At 45.7% G+C, this 20,651-nt stretch overlaps 1 protein-coding gene across 1 annotated transcript in view; it reads right to left on the bottom strand.

Annotated features, from left to right (window-relative positions):
- Window positions 1–20,043, bottom strand: part of LOC136501518 (uncharacterized) — a 30,633-nt gene extending 10,590 nt beyond the window's left edge. The window contains exons 1-2 of the mRNA XM_066497045.1: window positions 19,697–20,043; window positions 18,579–19,599 (exon numbers count right to left, since the gene is read on the bottom strand). Coding sequence (XP_066353142.1) covers window positions 18,579–18,949 — 371 coding nt within the window. The 5' untranslated portion in view covers window positions 18,950–19,599; window positions 19,697–20,043. The remainder of the gene's footprint in view (window positions 1–18,578; window positions 19,600–19,696) is intronic.
- Window positions 20,044–20,651: the final 608 nt, after the last annotated feature.

Below are 20,651 nucleotides of genomic sequence, written 5' to 3'. Positions count from 1 at the left end.
CCAATAGGGGCGAGCGGGCCTACCACCATGCCCGAGGTGCTAGCGGAGGAGGGTGGCTCCGTCGCTGTGCCCCAAGATGCAAGCAAGGCGAGCCCCTCTGCCAAGGAGTAGGGGGCGTGCTCGAAGTAGCCCCGCCCCCCTAAGGAGGAGCAGGGATCTAGGGGTTCACCCCCCAAACGTATCCACCGCCCAGTAGTGCTGATGTAAGTCACCAACTCCTCTGTTTTTCTCTATTTTCATCATGACTCATGCTTTTCTTTCTTGCAGTGTCTTGAGGCGAAGCAATCTTTTGGGGCTGGAGCCAAAAAGAGCGTCACCATTCAAGTGAGGCGGTAGCCGTCGGTTGATGTCGCACCCATTTTGGGCGAGAGCGGCGTTGGTGTGACTGCGTCGTCGGCTGGTCATGCGGTGCCCATGGTGGCGCCTGTGCCCTCTGCGGGACAAGCAGGAGCCAAGGCTCGAGGGATGCCCTCAGAAGTCGCTAAGCAGCCAGCGATGGAGGTGATTCCGCTTCTGGCGACGGGGCGGATAGAGCTACCGACCACACTTGTGGCGTCGACCATGGTGGGCGTGATGCCACCGATCGAGGCCCTACCGATGTAGGTAGAGATGGTAGTAGCTGTGATAGGTGAGACATAGCTAGATGCAATCATGGCGATGCACGAGGCAGCGGCATGATCTGCGCCACTAGTAGCCCAAGTGACGGCGCCCGACGTGGGCCGGACAGAGGGGGATGTGGCTGAGGGGTCCTTAGACATCGCGGTGGTGGTAGAGAGGACCGGCGGGGAATCATCCCTAGCTCTGACATCGGGGGGTAGCCACTCGCCCGTGCGGGATGAGCCCCTGCTCTAGTGGGGGAATCCACGGGACCCAACATCGACACTCTTCACCCTCGATGATGCCACTGAGAGCATGGAGTGGGAGAGTCTCCATGATGGGATTGCAGCCACGCTAAAAGCCTTGGACCATGCTAGGGGCGCCCTGCGCGAAGTCGTCGTTCCCACTGGCTGGGTATTCACTTGATCTTGCCTTCTCGCCTTCTTCTTTCTTCATGTATTTTTGTGTTCTGACCATCATGTTTTTTCAGTCTCTTATCGCTCGCAGCCAGGAGAAATCCTGGTTCCTTTGTGAGCAGAAGGAGAACTAGGACCGCCTTGTCGAAGAGGCGTGGCTACATAGGGATGTGACTGCCCAGCTCATTGCAGCCCAATAGAGGGTGTCCTAGCTGACTCCCCTTGCCGAGGAGGTGGACAGTCTCTGACTATGGGAGGCCAAGGCCCATCGACATGAGGAGGAGACCGAGAGGGTGTTCGAGGCCCTATCGGCAAGGGCACGGCAAGATGACGAGGAGGCCGCTAGAGTCAGGAGGGAGCGAGATGAGCTGCTTTAGAGGGATGCCGAGACACATCGACAAATCCTCAACCTTCTGGCCGAGGCTAAGAAGAGGCGGATCCTCTACCTTTTGGCCGAGGAGAAACTCACAGACCTAGAGCGGAGGGCGAGTCTAGATGCCGAGGTGGTCGCTCGACTACATAAGGAGCAAGACAAGCTACTCCAAACCATGGGGAGGCTCCGCTCGGAGTGTGGCGTGGCCCACGAGGAGCGTGACTAGACTGTCCGAGAGCATGACGAGGCGCAGTAGAGGATCAGCTCCCTCTATGCTGAGCTCAGAACCACGACAACTTAGAGGCTAGAGGTCGAGGGCGTCTCTGCCGGGCTAGCCACGGAGCTCGCCAAGGTGAGGAGGAACCTTCAGACGGAGAGAGACGAGCTCGGTATCTTGAGCGCCGCCCTTAGAGTGGTCTATGATGACCTGGAGGTGGTGTGGTCGGAGGGGACCAGTTCGCTTGTGGCCTGTGCCATCGAGATCATGGCGTGGGTGCGCCAGCTTGAGAGGGACGCCCTTTGCACTGGGGTCCATCAATCCTTCATGATTGCTCATTCTCATTATGGGGATAGCATCAACCTAGAGACGATGAGCCTTGGCTTCACGCCTGGCTACACTAACGCCAAGCTAGATGAGATAGAGGCGGTGTTGGCTCCTCTTTCGCGGGACCTGGCAGATAAAATGGAAGACACAGTTCTACCCCAGAGGGGTTAGTTAGTCAGATAGGTCGAGTAATCATTCATGTAACAAGCAGACAAACTTTGGCCCTTCTGCACTATTGCACGAACTTATCATTTTATTTTGTTTGTCTAAGTTTGTTTTTCCTCCCTTTTTATGTGTGGAAAGGGGTTCATGAGTTCCGACCCTTCCTTTTGTTAAAACCATAGGGCCCGAGATGTAGGAGGGAAATTTTGATCGTGCTGGTCAGTAAGAGTGCCATAGCCACAGTGGCATAGGTTTCCCATAGTCCAACCAATGATGCTCAATCACTTGTTTCCACAGACCTTGCCACTATATTTATCGTGAGGAAGAGGTCGAGTACGGTGACTGTTTTAGAAAGGGTGTATTTATACCCTTATTAGCCCCCGAGTGAGATCCGACCCCTTACCGTTGCTCGGGTCAGGTGTCACTAAAGATCGTGGAGAGGATAGCGAGATTAGTAAGAGAAATCATCTCTTGTTGTCGTACATACCCCCTCCCTAGGATTCGAGCTATCGTTCTGTGACCACGCGTTCAGTCTCCTTGCGAGTCCAACTTTCATCAAGCCCCCTCACATAGCTAGGGTTCGATCAAGGGTTGGCTCAACTTTGTGATTGTTGCCCCATCCGTGGTTTCCATAGCCGGAGGTGACTTGTCATCTATCTGCAACCACGTATTCGGTCTCTTTGTGATGTCGAGCCCCCGAGCCCCCACGCATAGCAGGGGTCCATCCGAGGGTCGGTTCGTCTTGTGATCGTCGTCCCTCATGTGTCCATTCACTAGAACAAAGGGGCTTAGCCGTGCCATGCTTTCCTCGTTGGACGGAGCACAGTGTTCGATGAGTTGTTAATGGGCTTTTTCGAATGGAGCCCCGGCATCCCCTTCTTTGGGGGCCCAGTTCGAGGTCAGCTGGTGATAGACTCTAGATTCTTGGTGGTCAGTCCATATAGTTTTCGGATCCGTTCGACCGGTCTGAGGGCTCGATGCCTTTCTTCGAGGAAAAACCATGGACCTTGCATCATCCAAGACTCGAAACGAGGGTCAGGACGCCCGAGGTGCTCCGCGCGCTTCGGGTATTGGCCACTAGCAGGCCTGTCCTTAACCTCTCCTCACTCTAGGGTGCCCTAGAGCGACTGTGAACCCACTAGTGAGCGAGCCTTCAAACTCCTGGGCGTTAATGGGCCGTAGGAGCATTTTCAGCTCCATATCCCACTTACTTGCGGTGGCCCGTAGTCTTTGAAAGCAAACCATTGCTCGGTGGATCCTTCATGGGGAAGATTTGGATAGGCATGTGCTCGTCTTTCGAAAGCTTCCTGGAGCCATTTGATCGACCTAGGCATAGGTTTTACCTTGATGATAAGAATGATGGGTTTGGGAAGCTCTTACCGGATATGATTGAGCGGGATTCGGGTCTGTTGTTCATGACGGGGTTGGCATGATCTGCATGGGGCATCCTACTGCTCCCTACCCGTTTCACGGCGTCGGTCAAGCCATCCAATTGACTTGCGTTACCTACTGGGACAAGGTTTTCATGCAGAGATAGAGGATGAGAACATCCCACGTGAGAATTTAGTTTAGGTACATAAACCAGGCAGGGAACTCATGATAAATGGACAAGCTCTTAAATTTTGTTATAGCAAACAAATTTTTAGTTCTTCTCCCCTTTTTGTATAAAAGGTTAGTGCATTCCGACCCTTTTTGTCGTTAAGGCCATAAAACCTTGGGATGCGGGTGAGCCAGTTCTGATCACGCTGGTGAATAGAGGCGTCGTAGCCACTGGGCCATAGGTTTCCCAATGCTCGACCAGTTATACTCAGAGCCTGTTCTCGTAAACCTAGCTGCTCAGTTTTAATGTGAAAGGGGGTCGGGCGCTGAGAATGTTTGCTAGGCGGATAGATTTTTAAAGTGTACCGGCCCTTTCAATGCCTAAGGCCCAAAAAGCCCAGGGCGCAGAAAAGAAACTCCAATTATGCTAGTGAGCAAAGACGTCGTAGCCGCTGGGGCATAGGTTTTTCACGGTCCGACCTATTTTACTCATGGTTTATTTCTGTAAACTTTGCTTTTGGGTCTTAATTGTGGAAAAGGGGTGTATGTAGAGATTATCTACTTGATAGATCTGTCCTTACTAGCACCCGAGTGAGGCCCGACCCCCTATTGTTTGCTAGGGTCAGGTGTCACAAAAGATCGGGGAGTTCGATAGCGAAACTAATAATAAGAAGAAGTATGCGATTATTAGGGGTAAAAGTGTCATAGCTGCACAATGTTTCAGGCATCAACGAAGATCTCGCCATTGAGTTTGTAGGCGCCTGGCCGCAGTATCTCCATGATGACATGCAGTCCCTCCTATGGTGTGGAGAGCTTATGGCGGTCCTTGCATACTTGGCCAAGGGAAGGGGGGCGATGTCGTGTGCTTTGTCTAGCTAGGCTCTGTCCTATGCTCCCCCTTGTTAGAGCTTCCGGACAAGAACTGCTTCAAGAGAACGCAGTCCTTGTATAGGGGCTTGATGGGGAAAGCATGGTTTGGGCATGGCCCATCAAGTAGCTTCTCGAAGTGGCTCAGGGTGCCCTCCACAGGCTTTTGGCCCCCCATGCGGTCGGCGTCGGCTGCTAGCGAGCTCCCACACCGCCGCTTTATTCTTCCTTTTGTTGGGAGGCTTGGAGGCGCCTTTGTTGGCATCCTCGTCCCGATTTGCCTTGCCCTTGAGGGTGTGTCAGTCAAAGGCCTGAGGTCCCATCAAGTAGGGGCTCGGCTTTGGTCCTCACTGCTGTCATAGCGTCCGCCATGACATGGATGGTAGCCACGGCTAGCCCCTTCCTTTGCATCACCACAGGCACGCCTGCGGGCATCAAGGGTGTCGCAGGCAAGACACTCATGCACTGGAACTGCGGTGCGTGGCTCACCGCCCTATTGGGCCTGCTAGACCGGTACGTCCTCATCAGGTTGTTTTGAGGGCACTTTGCATTTGCAAGCATCAGGGGTGTCACGTGTGTCACGGTGGAGCTCAAGATGCTCGTGCACCGAACCTACGATGCATGGCCTTCCGTAGTCGACGTTGAGGGGCTAGTTGCTTTTGGGGGCATGGACCTCCGTTGTAGGTAGCTATAACTCCTCAGGCGCCTCGGTGATTGTGTCAAGGCCAGTGAAGAGGAGAGATTGTGTGGCAGCGAAAGACCGCACCAACTCTCCCACTGTCGTAATGACGAAGTCCAGGTTCCCAAAATGCACGCACGCGCCTAGGACCCAGCTGATGTTGTGATTAGCCATCCAAGGCCTGGTGTTGATGTCGAGACACGCAAAAACGCCCCTATCTGGCATGCCAACTATCGGTGTTTCGAGTAAGCACCGGCTACTAAATTTGTATATTGCGTGTCTGGCCCAGATGGTGTGCTAAGAGGACACAAGGATTGTACTGGTTCAAGCCGAATGTCCCTATGTCTAGTTTCGAGCTGCTCATGTTACTAGCACTGAGTTTATAGTAGGGGGTTACAAACTGGCGAGAGGGGGAGATAGCTCCCAAGTCTCTGGTGTGATGCGATGTGTTTGTTGATGAATCAATCCCCTCAGTGGGACGCCCTTCTTTCCCTTTTATAGGTCAAGGGGAAGTAGGGTTTTTACCACCAAAGGGAGGAGGAAAAAGGAAAGAGAAATAAAGCTTTTGGAGGTGCACGGTTCTCCTCTTCACGTGGGTCTCGCTGACCCTGTAGATCGTGGTGACAGCGACGGCGTACCGTGGGTCCTATTGGCCGCTGTAGCTTACATGCGGGTGTCGTGCGTTATTCATGTCTTCTAGCCCATCTGAGCGAACGGAATGGTCAGAGGGTCCCTTGACAGAAAGCCATGCAGGGGGCTAGTGGTACAGTGCTAGTCAACTGATGCCGGTTTGACTGATGTTGGACTGTGGTCAGGTAGGGAGTTGGCAACACAGTGACCACGCGTCCGTCACTATGGGCGATGTGAGTTCTCTGGAATGACATATCGTGGGGATGGGTCATGCTGAGATGTGACCGCTCCCTGCATGATGGCAGAAGTTTGACCTTGAGTGGTACTCTCTGGCCCGTAGTGGTTGGCGACGACGTGAACTTATGTTAGGAACTGTATTTGAGGGATCGAGCAAGGCAGAGCCAGCCCTTAGGGGTTAGCCAAGGTGGAGCCTACCCTCGGGTGTCAACTAAGGCAGAGCCTGCCCCTAGGAGTCAGCCAAAGCGGAGCCAACCCTCGGACGTCGGGGGAGGCAGAGTTGGTCCTCAGACATCAGTCTAGGCAGAGCCGGCCCTCAGGGGTTGACCGAGGTGGAGACTACCCTCGATAGTCAGCTGAGGCGGAGCCAACCCTAGGGGCCAGGCGAGGCAGAGCCTGCAACCTTAGTGTCCACTGAGGCAGAGCCAACCCTCGGGGGTCGAACGAGGCAGAGCCCCTGGCCTTGGTGGTCAGATGAGGTGGAGCCCAGCAAGAGGTGTAGTCGCGCTCCTGACCACTTAGATGAATCAACCGTTGATTGTTATTAGCTCCTCCTCTTTGGGTACCTTAGTATTGGTCCCTGACACTAGGCTACCAAGATGACCCTTGGGTGCTCGCTTCACGTGTCGCACAAGTTTTCTATATGCCTGAGCCACAAAGTAACCTCCCCTCGAAGAAGAAGACAAAGCACATGGTTGTCTCCCAGAAACAACACATTATTGGAGTTGATGGCATAGACTATGTTGAAGCTTATAATAACTACGATGAGATGCCGTTATTCATAGACTTTTCTAAGAAGATCAGTGTTGTGGAAAAAAACCTGCCTAAAGACATATTGCCATAGGAACGAAAAGGTGTCAAGAGAAAAGTCGTTACAGTGGGCTTGCTAGTTGTTGAATGTGGAGTGTTTGTGTAAGTGTGTGTGTTTGTAAGACTTTATTTATGTATGTGTGTGAGACTATATATTTATGTATGTGTGTGAGACTATATATTTATGTATGTGTGTGAGACTGTATTTATGCATGTGTGTGAGATTACCCTTTACAACATCCAGAAGAACCTATTGCAACATCCACTCTATTACTACTAAAACAGCTCTAACACGCAAACACTTGAAACAGGCACTTATTACTACTGCAACATGTTCGGATTACTATTGAAACACTTAAAACAAGCACTTAACACTTTATAAAAAGAAGAAATGATCAAAATAAAAGTTGAAGATCTTGACGAGTTATACAACTTTTATATTGATCATCTTTACAGCTAAAATTATTTAGTGGTTGAAAATCAGGTTTGAAGTTGTTATTTTCTGAAATTCAAAATTTGAATTATCCAAAATTAGTGACAAAGATAGATGATCAGACTAAAATGATATAGCATGATTTTAGAAAATTTTAGGAAAACCCCATCATATTTGGAGTTAGTATGAGGGAGAAAAATTAGTTACAAGTTTTAGCCACATATTAAAAAGAGAAATCATACTTGTTCATCATTGATCATCATGAACAGTAGTGATTTTTCTTTTTAATCTCTGGGTAAAATTTGCAACTAGTCTTTCTCCCTCATACTAACTCTAAATGTGATGATTTTTTCCTAAAATTTTCTAAAATCATGCCCTATCAAGTTACTGTGTTGATTTGGTTATTCTTTTCGTTTGACAAAGTTTGAGCAATTCAAAATTTCAAATTTAAAAAATAACAAGTTCTAACAAGATTTTGAAACACCAAATGATTTCAGCTAAAAAATTGATGAATACCAAAGTTATATAACTTATCAAGATCTACAACTTTTATTTTGGTCATTTCTTTATCTAACAAAGTGATAGTAAACATTGTTCATAAATCAACAAGTCTCTCGTATAGTTTATGAAACTATGAGTGATATGTGGATTTATGAACAATGTTTACTAACACTTTGTTAAATGAAGAAATGATCAAAATAAAAGTTGTAGATGATGATGAGTTCTACAACATTTATATTTATAACCTTTTTAGCTGAAATCATTTAGTATTTCAAAATCTTGTTTGAAGTTGTCATTTCTTGAAATTCAAATTTTGAATTATTCAAATTTCGTCACATGAAAAGATGACCAAAACAAAAGTTGTATATCTAGATGAGTTCTACAATTTTAAAGTTTACAACATTTTCATGTTAGATCATTTACTGTCCTAAAATTCTATTCAAAGTTTTGAATTTCAAATTTTCAATTTTTTAAATATATTTTTTATTTTTTATAAAGAAGAAAATATAGAATTAAATATATATCAACAAATTATTTATATATATATTTATACATATATATAATAATCAAATTATTATTATATAAATTTACATTGTGTTATTTTGTATATGAAATACATATTTATTAATTTAGATAAATTGAAAAATATTTGTTGGGGCAGCTTAATCACGAACCGCCCCTTCAAATGCCTGCGGTATATATAGGCGAGCGCACAGGGAGGCCAAAATTTGGCTAAGTCTTGGGCACTCATTTCCTCTTTGACCCCGGTAGGCTGCAGAAATTTCCCACGGCCGCCACCATCCCCATGCCCTTCCTCCGCCGTCCTCCCCCAACCCCCTCTGTGCCCTAACCACCGGCATTCTTGAGCCGCCACAGCAGCTAGGGTTTGCGAGCTTGTGCTCGGTCGGCCAGTCCATTGGCGCCCCATCTCCGACCTTGACCTCAAACACTACGGCCGCACGCTACCTCTCTCGATAGTCACGCGCTTCCTCTCCCGGCGGTCGCGCACTACCTCCCTCGACGGGTGGCACGCCTTTCCAGAGCATCCACGCCCCCTCCCCTAGCGGTCCTGCCCTAGTGGCCGATCCCTTCAGCATCCGCAGTCCCTCCCTCGGCAGCCGGTGCGCCTTTCCCTGGTTGGTGTGCCCCTACCCTGGCGAGCCTGCAACGGTGGCTGTGCACCTTGGCCCCCACGCACCGCCGGTGGCATCCCTCTCTGCCCGGTCTTCTGTAGGTACGCCCAACCCCTTCTCCTCCATTCCCCGGCCCTATCAGTCTTGTGTGATGGATTGGCAACTGTATTTCTCAAGTTTGAAGTGATTGGCAGCTATATTTCTCAAGTTTCCATTGATTGGCTAATCTGAATTGTTGATTTTGTTTGTGTTGCTGACAACTAGTTGTATTAATTAGCTTGTAAAGTTGGGAAATGCATGTCTAGTTCCATTTAGGGTATCCCTATGATCCCCTAAGCATGTTTGGGCCTTTAGTTACCTATAATGATGTGCTATCATGCATCCATCTACACATTTGGTGGTGGTAGTCCTAATTTTTGCTAAAAATGATGAAGTGTGTGTGGGGGGGGGGGGGCTATCAATGTTTGGTTTGGATCTTGATTATATGCCGGTCTAGATTAGTACGATGAAAATAATGAAGTGTGTGTGGGGCTGGTTATGGTGAGATGTTTTTTGTATATCATGTGGTGATGGCAGTGGTTCCATCTCCCTCTCTCTCTATTTATCGGTGCATCCAGCAATCCAGCCATTAATGGCATTGTTTTTATTGGGAGACATTGTTGCATTGTATTATGAAAACTGTAGTTTATGCAGTTTATGTTAGGATATAAATGTCATGTTAAAAATGTCATTTTCTAGGAAACTTATTGATACAGAAGTTGTAGGAGATTTAGTCATCTGTGTTGTCCAAAAAATCATGATTCTATCTCATCAGGTTTAGGAGACATGAAATTTTGAAGTTTGCTGTCAGGTTTTGACTGCGTGCTATATAGTTCTGGAATTTTGTGTATTTTGAGCTTGATAACTACTTAACCTGATCATGTTGATAACTACAAAGTCATAGAGAATTATTTAAGCTTTCCATGTTGCTAAAGAACATGAATTTTGGTTGTTTGTAACTCCAGTTTTGAATTTTGGCAGGCAGTAGCTTTCCATGTTTGTAACTCCTCTCTCCTCTCCTCTCCTCTCATGTCCTCTACTTCTAGTATTTCCCTACTACTACTATCTACTACTTCTATCTTCTATCAACAACTTCTACTTCTGTCTACTACTTCTACTACTTCCCTACTAATACTATCTACTACTTCTACTACTTTTGTCTTTTGTCAATTACTTCAACTTATGTCTACTACTTCTACTACTTCCTACTACTACTTCTATCTTCTGTCAGCTACTTGTACTTTTGTCTACTACTTCTACTACTTCTCTACTACTACTGTCTACTACTTCTGTTATCTGTCAACTACTTCTACTTCTGTCTACTACTTCTACTACTTTCCTACTACTACTGTCTACTACTTCTATCTTCTACTTCTACTTCTATTTCTATCTACTACTTCTACTTCTATCTACTACTTCTTTACTACTACTTCTGGTCTTCTGTCTACTACTTCTACTACTTCTAGGTTTGACAGCAGATGCTCTATTTTTTAGCAACCAGCAGCTGCTTTATTTTTTTTGGCAAACTCTCATTTCCTCTCCCCTCTTTTGCCTATGATGAAATTGTCCAACTCCATATGTTATCTAGAATATGAGCTGATGATCAAGAACTTGGAGGAACTATGCATCATTACTAGCCGCCCTTATTGTGTTTTTCTAAATGCTCACTATTTTTATATATGATCCCCTGTGTTTATGATGCCTTGTTGCTCTAAGTTCATGATCAAATGATGATTGACATGTTTCTGAGACCTCAACCACTACTACTACTTGTTTTATGATCTATTGTTGTTTCATCGGATTAATTTATGGCTCGATGATACAAAAGGGTGTTGTGAGACAACATGACAGAAGTAGTAGGAAAGACAGAAGTAGTACAGGCATGTCAAGGTTAAGGCATTTGGTGTTGGCTGTCCTGATTTTTGCTAAAAATGATGAAGTGTATGTGGGGCTGTCAATATTTGGTTTGGATCTTGATTGTATGCTGGTCTAGATTAGTACGATGAAAATGATGAAGTGTGTGTGGGGCTGGTTATGGTGAGACGTTTTTTGTATATCATGTGGTGGTGGCAGTGGTTCCATCTCCCTCTCTCTCTATTTATCGGTGCATCCAGCCATCTAGCCATCAATGGCATTGTTTTTTGTTGGAAAACATTATTGCATTGTATTATGAAAACTGTAGCATGTGCAGTTTATGTTGGGATATTAATTTTGTGTTAAAAATATCATTTTCTAAGAAACTTGTTGATATAGAAGTTGTAGGAGATTTAGTCATCTATGCTGTCCAAAAAAAATCATGATTTTATCTCCTCGGGTTTGGGAGATATTAAATTTTGAAGTCCACTGTCAGGTTTTGACTGCGTGCTGTACAGTTCTGGAATTTTGTGTATTTCGACCTTGATAACTACTTAACTTGCTCATGTTGATAACTACATAGTTGTAGATAATTATTTAAGCTTTCCATGCTGCTAAAGAACATCAATTTTGGTTGTTTGTAACTCTAGCTTTCAATTTTGGCAGGCAACAGCTTTCCATGTTTGTAACTCCTCTCTCCTGTCCTCTCCTCTCCTGTACTCTACTTCTACTACTTCCCTACTACTACTGTCTCCTACTTCTACTACTTCTGTCTTCTGTCAACTACTTCTACTTCTATCTACTCTACTTCTACTACTTCACTACTACTACTGTTACTACCCTCCACTACTTCTGTCTTCTATCAACTACTTCTACTTCTGTCTACTACTTCTACTACTTCCCTACTACTACTGTCTACTACTTCTACTTCTGTCTTCTGTCAACTACTTCTACTACTTCCCTACTACTACTGTCTACTACTTCTGTCTTCTGTCAACTACTTCTACTTCTGTCTACTACTTCTACTACTTCCCAACTACTACTTTCTACTACTTCTATCTTCTGTCAACTACTTCTACTACTTCATTACTACTATTGTCTACTACTTACTTCTACTTCTGTCTACTACTACTACTTCCCTACTACTACTGTCTAATACTTCTATTACTTCTATCTTCCCTACTACTTCTGTCTACTACTTCTACTTCCCTACTACTACTTCTGGTCTTCTGTCTACTACTTCTACTACTTCTATGTTGGCAGCAGCTGCTCTATTTTTTTTGCAACCATCAACTGCTTTTTTTTGCAAACTCTCACCTCCTCTCCCCTCTTTTGCCTATGATGAAATTGTCCAACTCCATATGTTATTTGGAATATGAGCTGATGATCAATAACTTGTGAGGAACTATGCATCATTACTAGCTGCCCCTACTGTGTTTTTCTATATGCTCACTATTTTTATATATGGTCCCATGTGTTTATGATGCCTTGATGCTCCAAGTTCATGATCAAATGATGATTGACATGTTTCTAAGGCCTCTACCACTACTACTTGTAATTTATGTTGCATACTAGTTATGATCGTAAATCATTCAGGAGCTGCTGGTAATGTGGAAGTCGTTGTAGAAGCATGTCCTTTGCTATGTTCTCTCAATTCTATTGTCTTGCATGTTCAATTTTCATCCTCACTCCAGTACTAGGCCCTTCAGTCTTCTTTTTGAGTAAGCTAAACCAGGGCTAGATTTTTCCATATATTTGTGTAGTTGCATCCTCTACGTCGGCCCATGCGCGCCCGGCTGTGCACTCTGGCAGTCCTCCCCACTCTTCCTCTTCGTCCTCTGTGCCTTGGAGCTCCGCGAGGTCCTACTGCTAACCCTAGCGCCGCCACCATTCATGGGGGCGAGAAGCTCTGCCGCCACCATTCGGGTTTTTGGTGTTTAGCTTGATGTGCCTAATCAACATTTGTGTTTAGCTCGATGTGCCTAATAAACATTTGTGTTCTATCCTTTATTTTATTCTTTTAACCTTGGATAGCAAGGTTAATCTAATATTTTGTGATAATCTAGGGTGCATGGTTTCTGCTAATAATGAGACCAATGCTGTTGTTTTTTGGCTATTTTTGCCATCAGCTGCTGCTCTATGTTTGCTAAGCAGCTGTTGCTTTTTTTTGCCAAATCTCCCCTCTCCTCTCCTTTGTTTTGTCGATGATGAAATTGTCCAAGTCCATACATTATATGGAATATCAGCTGATGATCAAGAACTTGTGAGGAATTTGGCATCATTATTAGCCACCCCTACATTGCCTTCTCCTCTCTTCTCTGTTATGATGCCTTAATGCTCCAAGTTCATGATCAAATGATGATTGACAGGTTTCTGAGGCCTCTACTGCCGCTACTACTCTTTTTTTGATATATTGTTGTTTTATAGGACTAATTTGTTTTCTAGGCCTTTTTTATTTCTTATACCTTCTCACGTACCTAAAGCACACTTTCTTGCATCTAGTAGAACAAAGCACGAAATAATGTCGCGGATAGTAGACAGTGCAGCCCGATGCCTCGAGCATGATGAGCAGCCAACCTATGAAGAGCAAGCACTAGAGGACCAGCTTACTCAGGAGCAGTTCGATAATGAGTTAGAAAATGATCTAGAAGTGATACTTACTCAGGAGTAGTGTGACGTGGAGGAAGGGGGATCAGAGGGAAGAGTAGGAGAGGCTGCTGAAGGCAAAGAAGAAGAGGATGATGATGATGAAGACGACGACGATGAGGACTTAGAAGATGGATATGTAAGTCCCGAGGATCCTTTCCCACGTGAAGCCAAAAGGAGGCCAATAGAGGAAGATTTGGACAAGGATTTTGACCCAAATGAGGAGGTAGGGATACAACCTTAGCTTGTAAATTTTGCTAAAGCTTTGGCTGTATTACCTCTGCTAACACTTTGACTTGTTGTATATACAGGTCCCTCCTAAAACTTAGAAAAAACAACGTTGACGACCACGACATCTCACCGGACAAGATGGAGTAGAGGAAAGGAGAGCAGAGGCAACAGCCATAGAGACGGACAATGAGGCCTCTGCTCCACAACCTCAAGACACAACCACAAACATGACTACCAAGCCAAAGAGGAAATCAGGGGATAGAAAAGCAAACCAATATTTAGATAAGGCATGCTATGTGATAACAGAGGTCGGGCCAGCAGGAGAGATCCTTGAGCCGAATGAATTCAGAGGATGATTCTATAATGCGATCGGGGCCCTAGTAAGAGATAAATTGAACCCAACAATCCCTAACTGGAAAGAGGTACCAGAGAAGAAAAAGGATGAACTATGGGATAAGCAGTTGAAGCTTAATTTTAGATTTTCAAAGGGTAAGCAAGAACTGGTAAAAAATGCTTTCAAGATCATGGGAGAGTCATTCTGTCGTTAAAGGTCAAAGCTCAACAAGAAGTATATCCAAAAGGGGTTAACTCCCTTCAACGAGTTCGGCAACATAACTCCTAGTCAATGGGAGGAGCTCGTGGCTCAGAAGACTTCACCGAAGGCATTGGAGCTCAGTGCCCGTAACACCGAGCTGGCGAAGAGAAACAAACACCACCATCATCTCGGCCCTGGTGGCTACTATGCTAAGGAAGAGCAGTTTAGGAAGATGGACAAAGAGGCCGCAGCTTCTAGGAATATCGATGTGAAGAATTGAAGGTACGCTCAAGGAATTGGATATATCCAAGGAGTGCAGAATCATCCGGTGGTAATCTTAAGTTTGATAAGCCGGAGACCCAAGAGGCAGTATTAATGATACTGAAATATGCTAAAGACAAGGAGAAGGGCTCATTCAATCCTTCTAGAGAGAGGGATGAGCTTAGCCTTGGCTTGGGAAACAACGAGCACACAGGCCACACCAGGGGGCTAGGAAAAAGGATGACATGGAAGCATGGATTTGAAGAGGATAGGCACATGTACAAGAAACATGGCAGAGACTGGGAGGATAATCTTGAGCTCCAAGAGAAGGTTCTAGATGCGAATGCGCTGGAGGAGCAAGGACTATCTATGGAGCCACAGACATTAATGGCGTCGTCGAGAGAACTAGCATTAGTTGGCAGCCCTTTGGAAGTTCCTAGCAGCCAAGGTTCCACTATAGCCACAACCCCCGTCGATCACATACGGGAGCCAACTAGTTGCACCTTGGTGTTTCTCAGCCGCCGGTAGAACATTGTGATGGAGGTGGCAACGGGTGTGGCACATCCTCCCAATGGCTTACACCACAATAATAAGATTCCGCCAAACTACACTAGGGTCAAGGTGCATACCATGAAGCCCGAGTTCATGCAGAGGAGGATAGACTACGCAACTCCCGAGAGGCTAGTGTTACTCGGAGACGTAATGGGACAGTTCATCCTCTGGCACAAACGGGACATTATATTGAATGCTTCTTCGCCGCCTCCCCCTCTCTCAAATTTGGAGCGAGTTGTTGAGGACGGGGAGATATTTTCACCATCTCGTGACCACCACATTCCTGAGATGCCACATTCTTCCCCGCCTCCTAGTGAGCATGTGCCTGATAAGCCACAACCTTCTCCAGCTTGTACCGAGCAAGTGCATGATGAGATGCCACAGTCTTCTCAACAAGTGCAGCCAATACATGAACAACGAGTGCCTCCTAAAGAAGGTGACGCACAAGAAGATGAGGACGTGCCTGAATGGGAACTTCGAAAGAAGCATCCAATCACCATAAGGCCAATTTATGTTCTGATGAAAGACGTCTCGTTGGTGCACAAGTGGTATGCCCATGACCAGTTCAAGCCTGAGAACCAAGTTAAAAAAGTCCCAACACAGGCTTCTGAGGAGGCCATCACTAGCAAAGTCCACCAAACAGCAAAGAAGTATCCAAATGTTGATGCCATCAAATGGTCAAAGGATTGCAGAAAACATATAAAAGAGGCAAGCCATTCCTATCAAACCGGGACATCCAGCGCCTACCACTTGGAATGAGAAGGTTCCATGATTATTACTTGTGTGTTCTCCTAAAGAGCATAGACCTCGTACAAACATGCTTCCCTGCCGGCATATTTGGAAGCCCAGCCGGAAAAAATTATCTTTGACTTCAATGACATGCAGACATGCTTTCACCACGGAGCAATGGAAATAAATCTAATTTGCATGTGATGCCTGTAAGTCCTTGCCCTCCCGATATGATATGAATGTAATATTTGTATTTTGTTGTAACTAACCCACGTCGTGATTTGTAGAATGCAAGTGTATATTGTAAAACAAATGCCAAGTGTGAAAGCCGGGTATATAGACCCTCAAGCTATAGCACAAACAAATTTTAATTACCCTAGACAGTGAAAACTAGATACTAAAGAGCTAGCTGCTGGAAAGACCCTTTGGGAGAAAGAGAACATCCGTGCGAAGAAACTAAGGCAAGAGTCTCTTAAGGTTTCGGTATACATTGCCCTGGCTTTTAAAAATCTCCAACAGCACTCTACTATATGGCTACCATACAACTTCGAGTAAGTTCAACTCTATACTTAAAGCTTTGTTCGATATATTTTATTCGATGCAAAAGAGCTTATCTAGTTCTATGATTAAATCCATGCAGCAACCACTGGATTTGTATAGGCATCGATGTCAGGAGGAGCATGGCATGTGTCTTTGATTCAATAGATAGGGACCCGGTGACATACAAAGACTTCATATCGATTCTCAAGACGTATACATATCGACAATTCTCATTAGCTTATATGTTTGTATACATACTTGTAACGTTCACTTTTGGATACTAACAATTTGTATTTGCTAAAATAATTCGAATATGACATTCAGGTTCTATGTCAATGAATATCATGGAAGGCATGATCCAGTAAGAAAGGAAAGGCTGGCTATAAAAATACTATATGTGGTAAGTGTAACTTACTTTAGTACTCCATTACATGACTGTCAAAAGCATTACTTAACATTTCCATATGCAAAACACACAGTGCCCCAAGCAGAAGCCTGGGAGTGTACATTGTGGATACTATGTATGTTCTACGATAAGTAACACCGGTGCTTACAGAAGACACCCCTTAATGGTAAGTTTGAATCTCTTCACACGTAGTATAAAAACTTCGCACATGATATAAAATACTAAACCAAAACTTATTCTCTTGTAGTGGAAAGAAGAGAAAGAAATGAAAAGAGACCCATACAAGGATGACCAACTCTTAGAGCTCGTCGACGACCTTTGCAACTTTATATTGGATCAGATTGTACACGTCAAAGACACCTACCATGATCGAGATTCTAACTTAGATAGAAATCCTCAGTACCAACACCTTCGTGAGACTGAAAGGCTAGCTCTAGGCCGTTGATAACAATGTGTATGGAATTTGATATTGGTCTTACCTTGTGAGACGGTTTAGACTTGTGTAACGAATTAGACTTATGAATTATGTCTATTTAACGATGGATTGTATATATTCTTGTGAATTAGACTTGTAATGATAGTTTATATAATGCTCTTGTGCTTGTGGTCGGATTTAAATTTTATATATATATATATGTTCTGGTTGAATTTGAATTTTTTTACGAAAAAATATACTGTAGGGGTGATTCTAGACTGAACCGCCCTTACAAACAGGTATTATAGGGACGGCTGATACTATAGTCGCTTCTACAAATCGATTTTATAGGGGTGACCGATAACTCCAGCCGCCCCTACAAAATCGATTTGTAAGGGCGGTCTTGGAACCGTCCCTATAAATATATGATTTTTAGAGACGGTATGGTAGGGGCAGCTGGTCGAGCCGCCTCTACAAAGTCTCACCAGCCGCCCTAGAAACCATTCCTGCAGTAGTGCGGTTTTGGTCAACGTGTTTAGGTGACACTATATGATTTATTTTATATAAATAAAATATCGTACCAGTTGCCTCAACCTAGATTACACGGCCTATTCTCTTCTTAAGAAGTTATCGCTGAGGGCTTGTTTGGATACACTAGCTGGGTTAAGCCTATTTCAACCCAGCTAAAGCCAGCTAAAATTTAGCTGAGTCTATTAGCTGGAGCATCTAAATATCCTAGCTAAAGTTTAGCCGAAAAACTTTTAGCTAACTAAAGTTTTACTTTGAAATTTTAGATAGCTAAAATTTAGTTGGGTGCATCCAATCTAGCCCTAAGTTAGGTATACCTAGACGCAGGTAACATTGTCATGTTCGTTGGTCTGAATCTTAGTTGAAACTGGCTCTGGCTGAATTATTGTGAAAGAAAAATACTATTCCAGTTAAAAAAACAAGTCAAACAAATCGAATATGGGATAAGCAGAACATGGCCTATGGAAGCGAGTCAAGTGATTCATTCGGCCTCACCAACTCTGGATGCGAATCTTTTTTCAAAAGTCAACTCTGGATGCAAATGGAGTTGTTCAGGAACTGAGACCGCAAGAACAATCTGGTCGATCAGACAAAAGTGAATGCTCTGCTAACAAAGTGATTAGGAGTAATTCCAAAACAACATGTCCTTCGTTTTTTCTCTTCTCTCAGTTTTGAAGTTTTTTTTTGGATGGACTCGTCCCTAATTGGACCAAGTGGTGAAGTTGTGACGTGTGTTTTTTTATTGTTCTCTTGTCGAATAAGAAATATGGTAAATCTCTCGCTGTCTTTTTTTTTAAAAAAAAACATCGCAGCACACGCGGCCATACAAATATGTAGTCTTGTGAATCTTGTATTGGAAATAAATACGTACAACGTACTTACAGAGAGAAGGGAGAAAAATAGATCGAGGAGATTACTCACCCGGCTGTCTGTATCACGGCAATTGCCATGATGCAGAAGAAATCCTCCTTCTTCAGCGACTGGACGTAGCCACCAAGGACAACCGTGGCCAACAAGAGAGCCACGAGGCCTGAGCCCTTCATAGCCAGTAGTGAAACGTACGCCCGAACGTGTGCGTACGTCAGAGCATAGTCGTAGGCCCGAGTGTGGGCGTTCGCCGCCCCAGCGAGGAAGTACGGCGACCGACGAGCCCGAGCCTCAGCCTGACGAGCCATAGCGCGGCTGAACGCCGCTCGAAAGACGCCGCGCGTGGTAACAGAAGGCCGCCGCTCCTGCTCGCCGGATGCACCGCCGTTACTCCCCTCTCCTTCGACGACACTATCAGCCGTCATATCCCACTAGCTATTGACTGGAAGCCTAGCGAGCAAGCGCACGCGCTTGGGACTGAAAACTAGAGTACTTGTTGCTTCCTGCTAGAAATATATGGAACGAAGCAGTGGCGGAGCGTGCCCCAAACGCAAGGGGGGGCCAAATTGTCCATTCAACAAAGTTACCTCTGTTTTTTTAGTGATGTTTTTTTAGTGAGAGCCATTTCAACAAAGTTACCTCTGTTTTCTTCTTCTTCTTCTTCTTCTTCTTCTTTGACTGAGGTTTCTCATCGTGACCTCTAAAAGCACATGGCTGACATATTAGCCACTTAACAGAATAACAGCAGCTATTGATCTCCACATCTGATTCAATTTCTCAAACGTAGACGATTTTCTTCCTCTTCCCCAACACACATGTCTGACATATTAGCCACTTAACAGAATAACAGCAGCTACTGATCTCAACATCTGATTCAATTTCTCAAACGTAGACGATTTTCTTCCTCTTCCCCAACACACATGTCTGACTTATTAGCCGCTTAACAGAATAACAGCATCTACTGATCTCAACATCTGATTCAATTTCTCAAACGTAGACGATTTTCTTCCTCTTCCCCAACATCTGATTCATCTTGATCTCGAAGGAGTTTTCAGACGAACCATTGTTTTGCTACCTAATTAACAAATTACATCTATTCAATTTCAATCTGAATCTAGCAAAACTAAACATGAAAAGAAATAGAGCAAAAGATTGGAGATTGAAGAAATAACCTGTAGGCTAGCAGTGCTCCTGCTGTCATTCAGAGTGCAGTCCTGCTACTGCTAGTGCTAGCGTTGCTGGCTTGCTGCAGGGTACGGGCTGCGCCGTTGCGGCCTGTGCCGGCGTGGTGGGGAGAGCAGAGAACGGGAGAAGTGTGGTGAGTGGCGACGATGCGGCGACCGGCAACCAACGCTGCAAGAATGCAGGAGCAGGACGACGGCGTCACGGTGAGTCGCCAGCAGGGCGGCTGCGGTCTCTGCTCTGCTGGCGGAGGCGCGGCGCCATGGCGAAGGCGAACTAGCATAGACGCGGTCGAGCGTGAGTGCGTGACTGCGGCCTCCGGCCTCCGCTCACCTGTAGTCTGGGCTATTGCCTATTGGGCTTTCTTAGTTTCCTTGCGTGTGGTCAGGAGGACGTCTCGGACGGACGCGGGGGGGGGGGGGGGGGGGGGGGGGGGGGGGGGGGGGGGGGGGGGGGGGTGTGGAGCCAAGTTTGACCTTCACTCGGCTCCGCCCATGGAACGAAGCTTCAGGAGTGAAGAAGATCCATGCGAATAGAGGATAAATAAAAAGGCAAACCCGGAGTCTCTCTGGAGCCGGCTTTTACGCCAAGGCTCGACCCAAGAGTCTAAAATGACAGGTCGGAAGGATGGCCCAGTCATCGACCGGAAGGTCTGGCCAAAGAGGAACAGTGCCCGCTCATTGCGTTCGCTTCGACTCCATCAGAAGGTCGGAAGGTCTGGCTACTTCGGCCCACCTCTCCGACCGGAGCGTTCGCTTCGACTTTCGACTCCAACCGCCTCCGGACGGCCTCTCCAATCAGAAGGCCTGGCTTAAAACACCACTTCCGACTCCGACCCGGGTTCGCAGGAACCCTGCTCACCGCTCTTCTCCGACCAGCACACTCAGAGCCGACTGGAGCCATCCGACCGAGGACGCCCGCTCGGTGGGAACCATAAGACATGCG

Source organism: Miscanthus floridulus, chromosome 13 (genome assembly GCF_019320115.1).
Source record: "Miscanthus floridulus cultivar M001 chromosome 13, ASM1932011v1, whole genome shotgun sequence".
Classification (NCBI taxonomy): domain Eukaryota; kingdom Viridiplantae; phylum Streptophyta; class Magnoliopsida; order Poales; family Poaceae; genus Miscanthus; species Miscanthus floridulus.
Note: the sequence above shows the minus strand (reverse complement) of the source record. Positions and strands in the feature narration are given on the sequence as shown.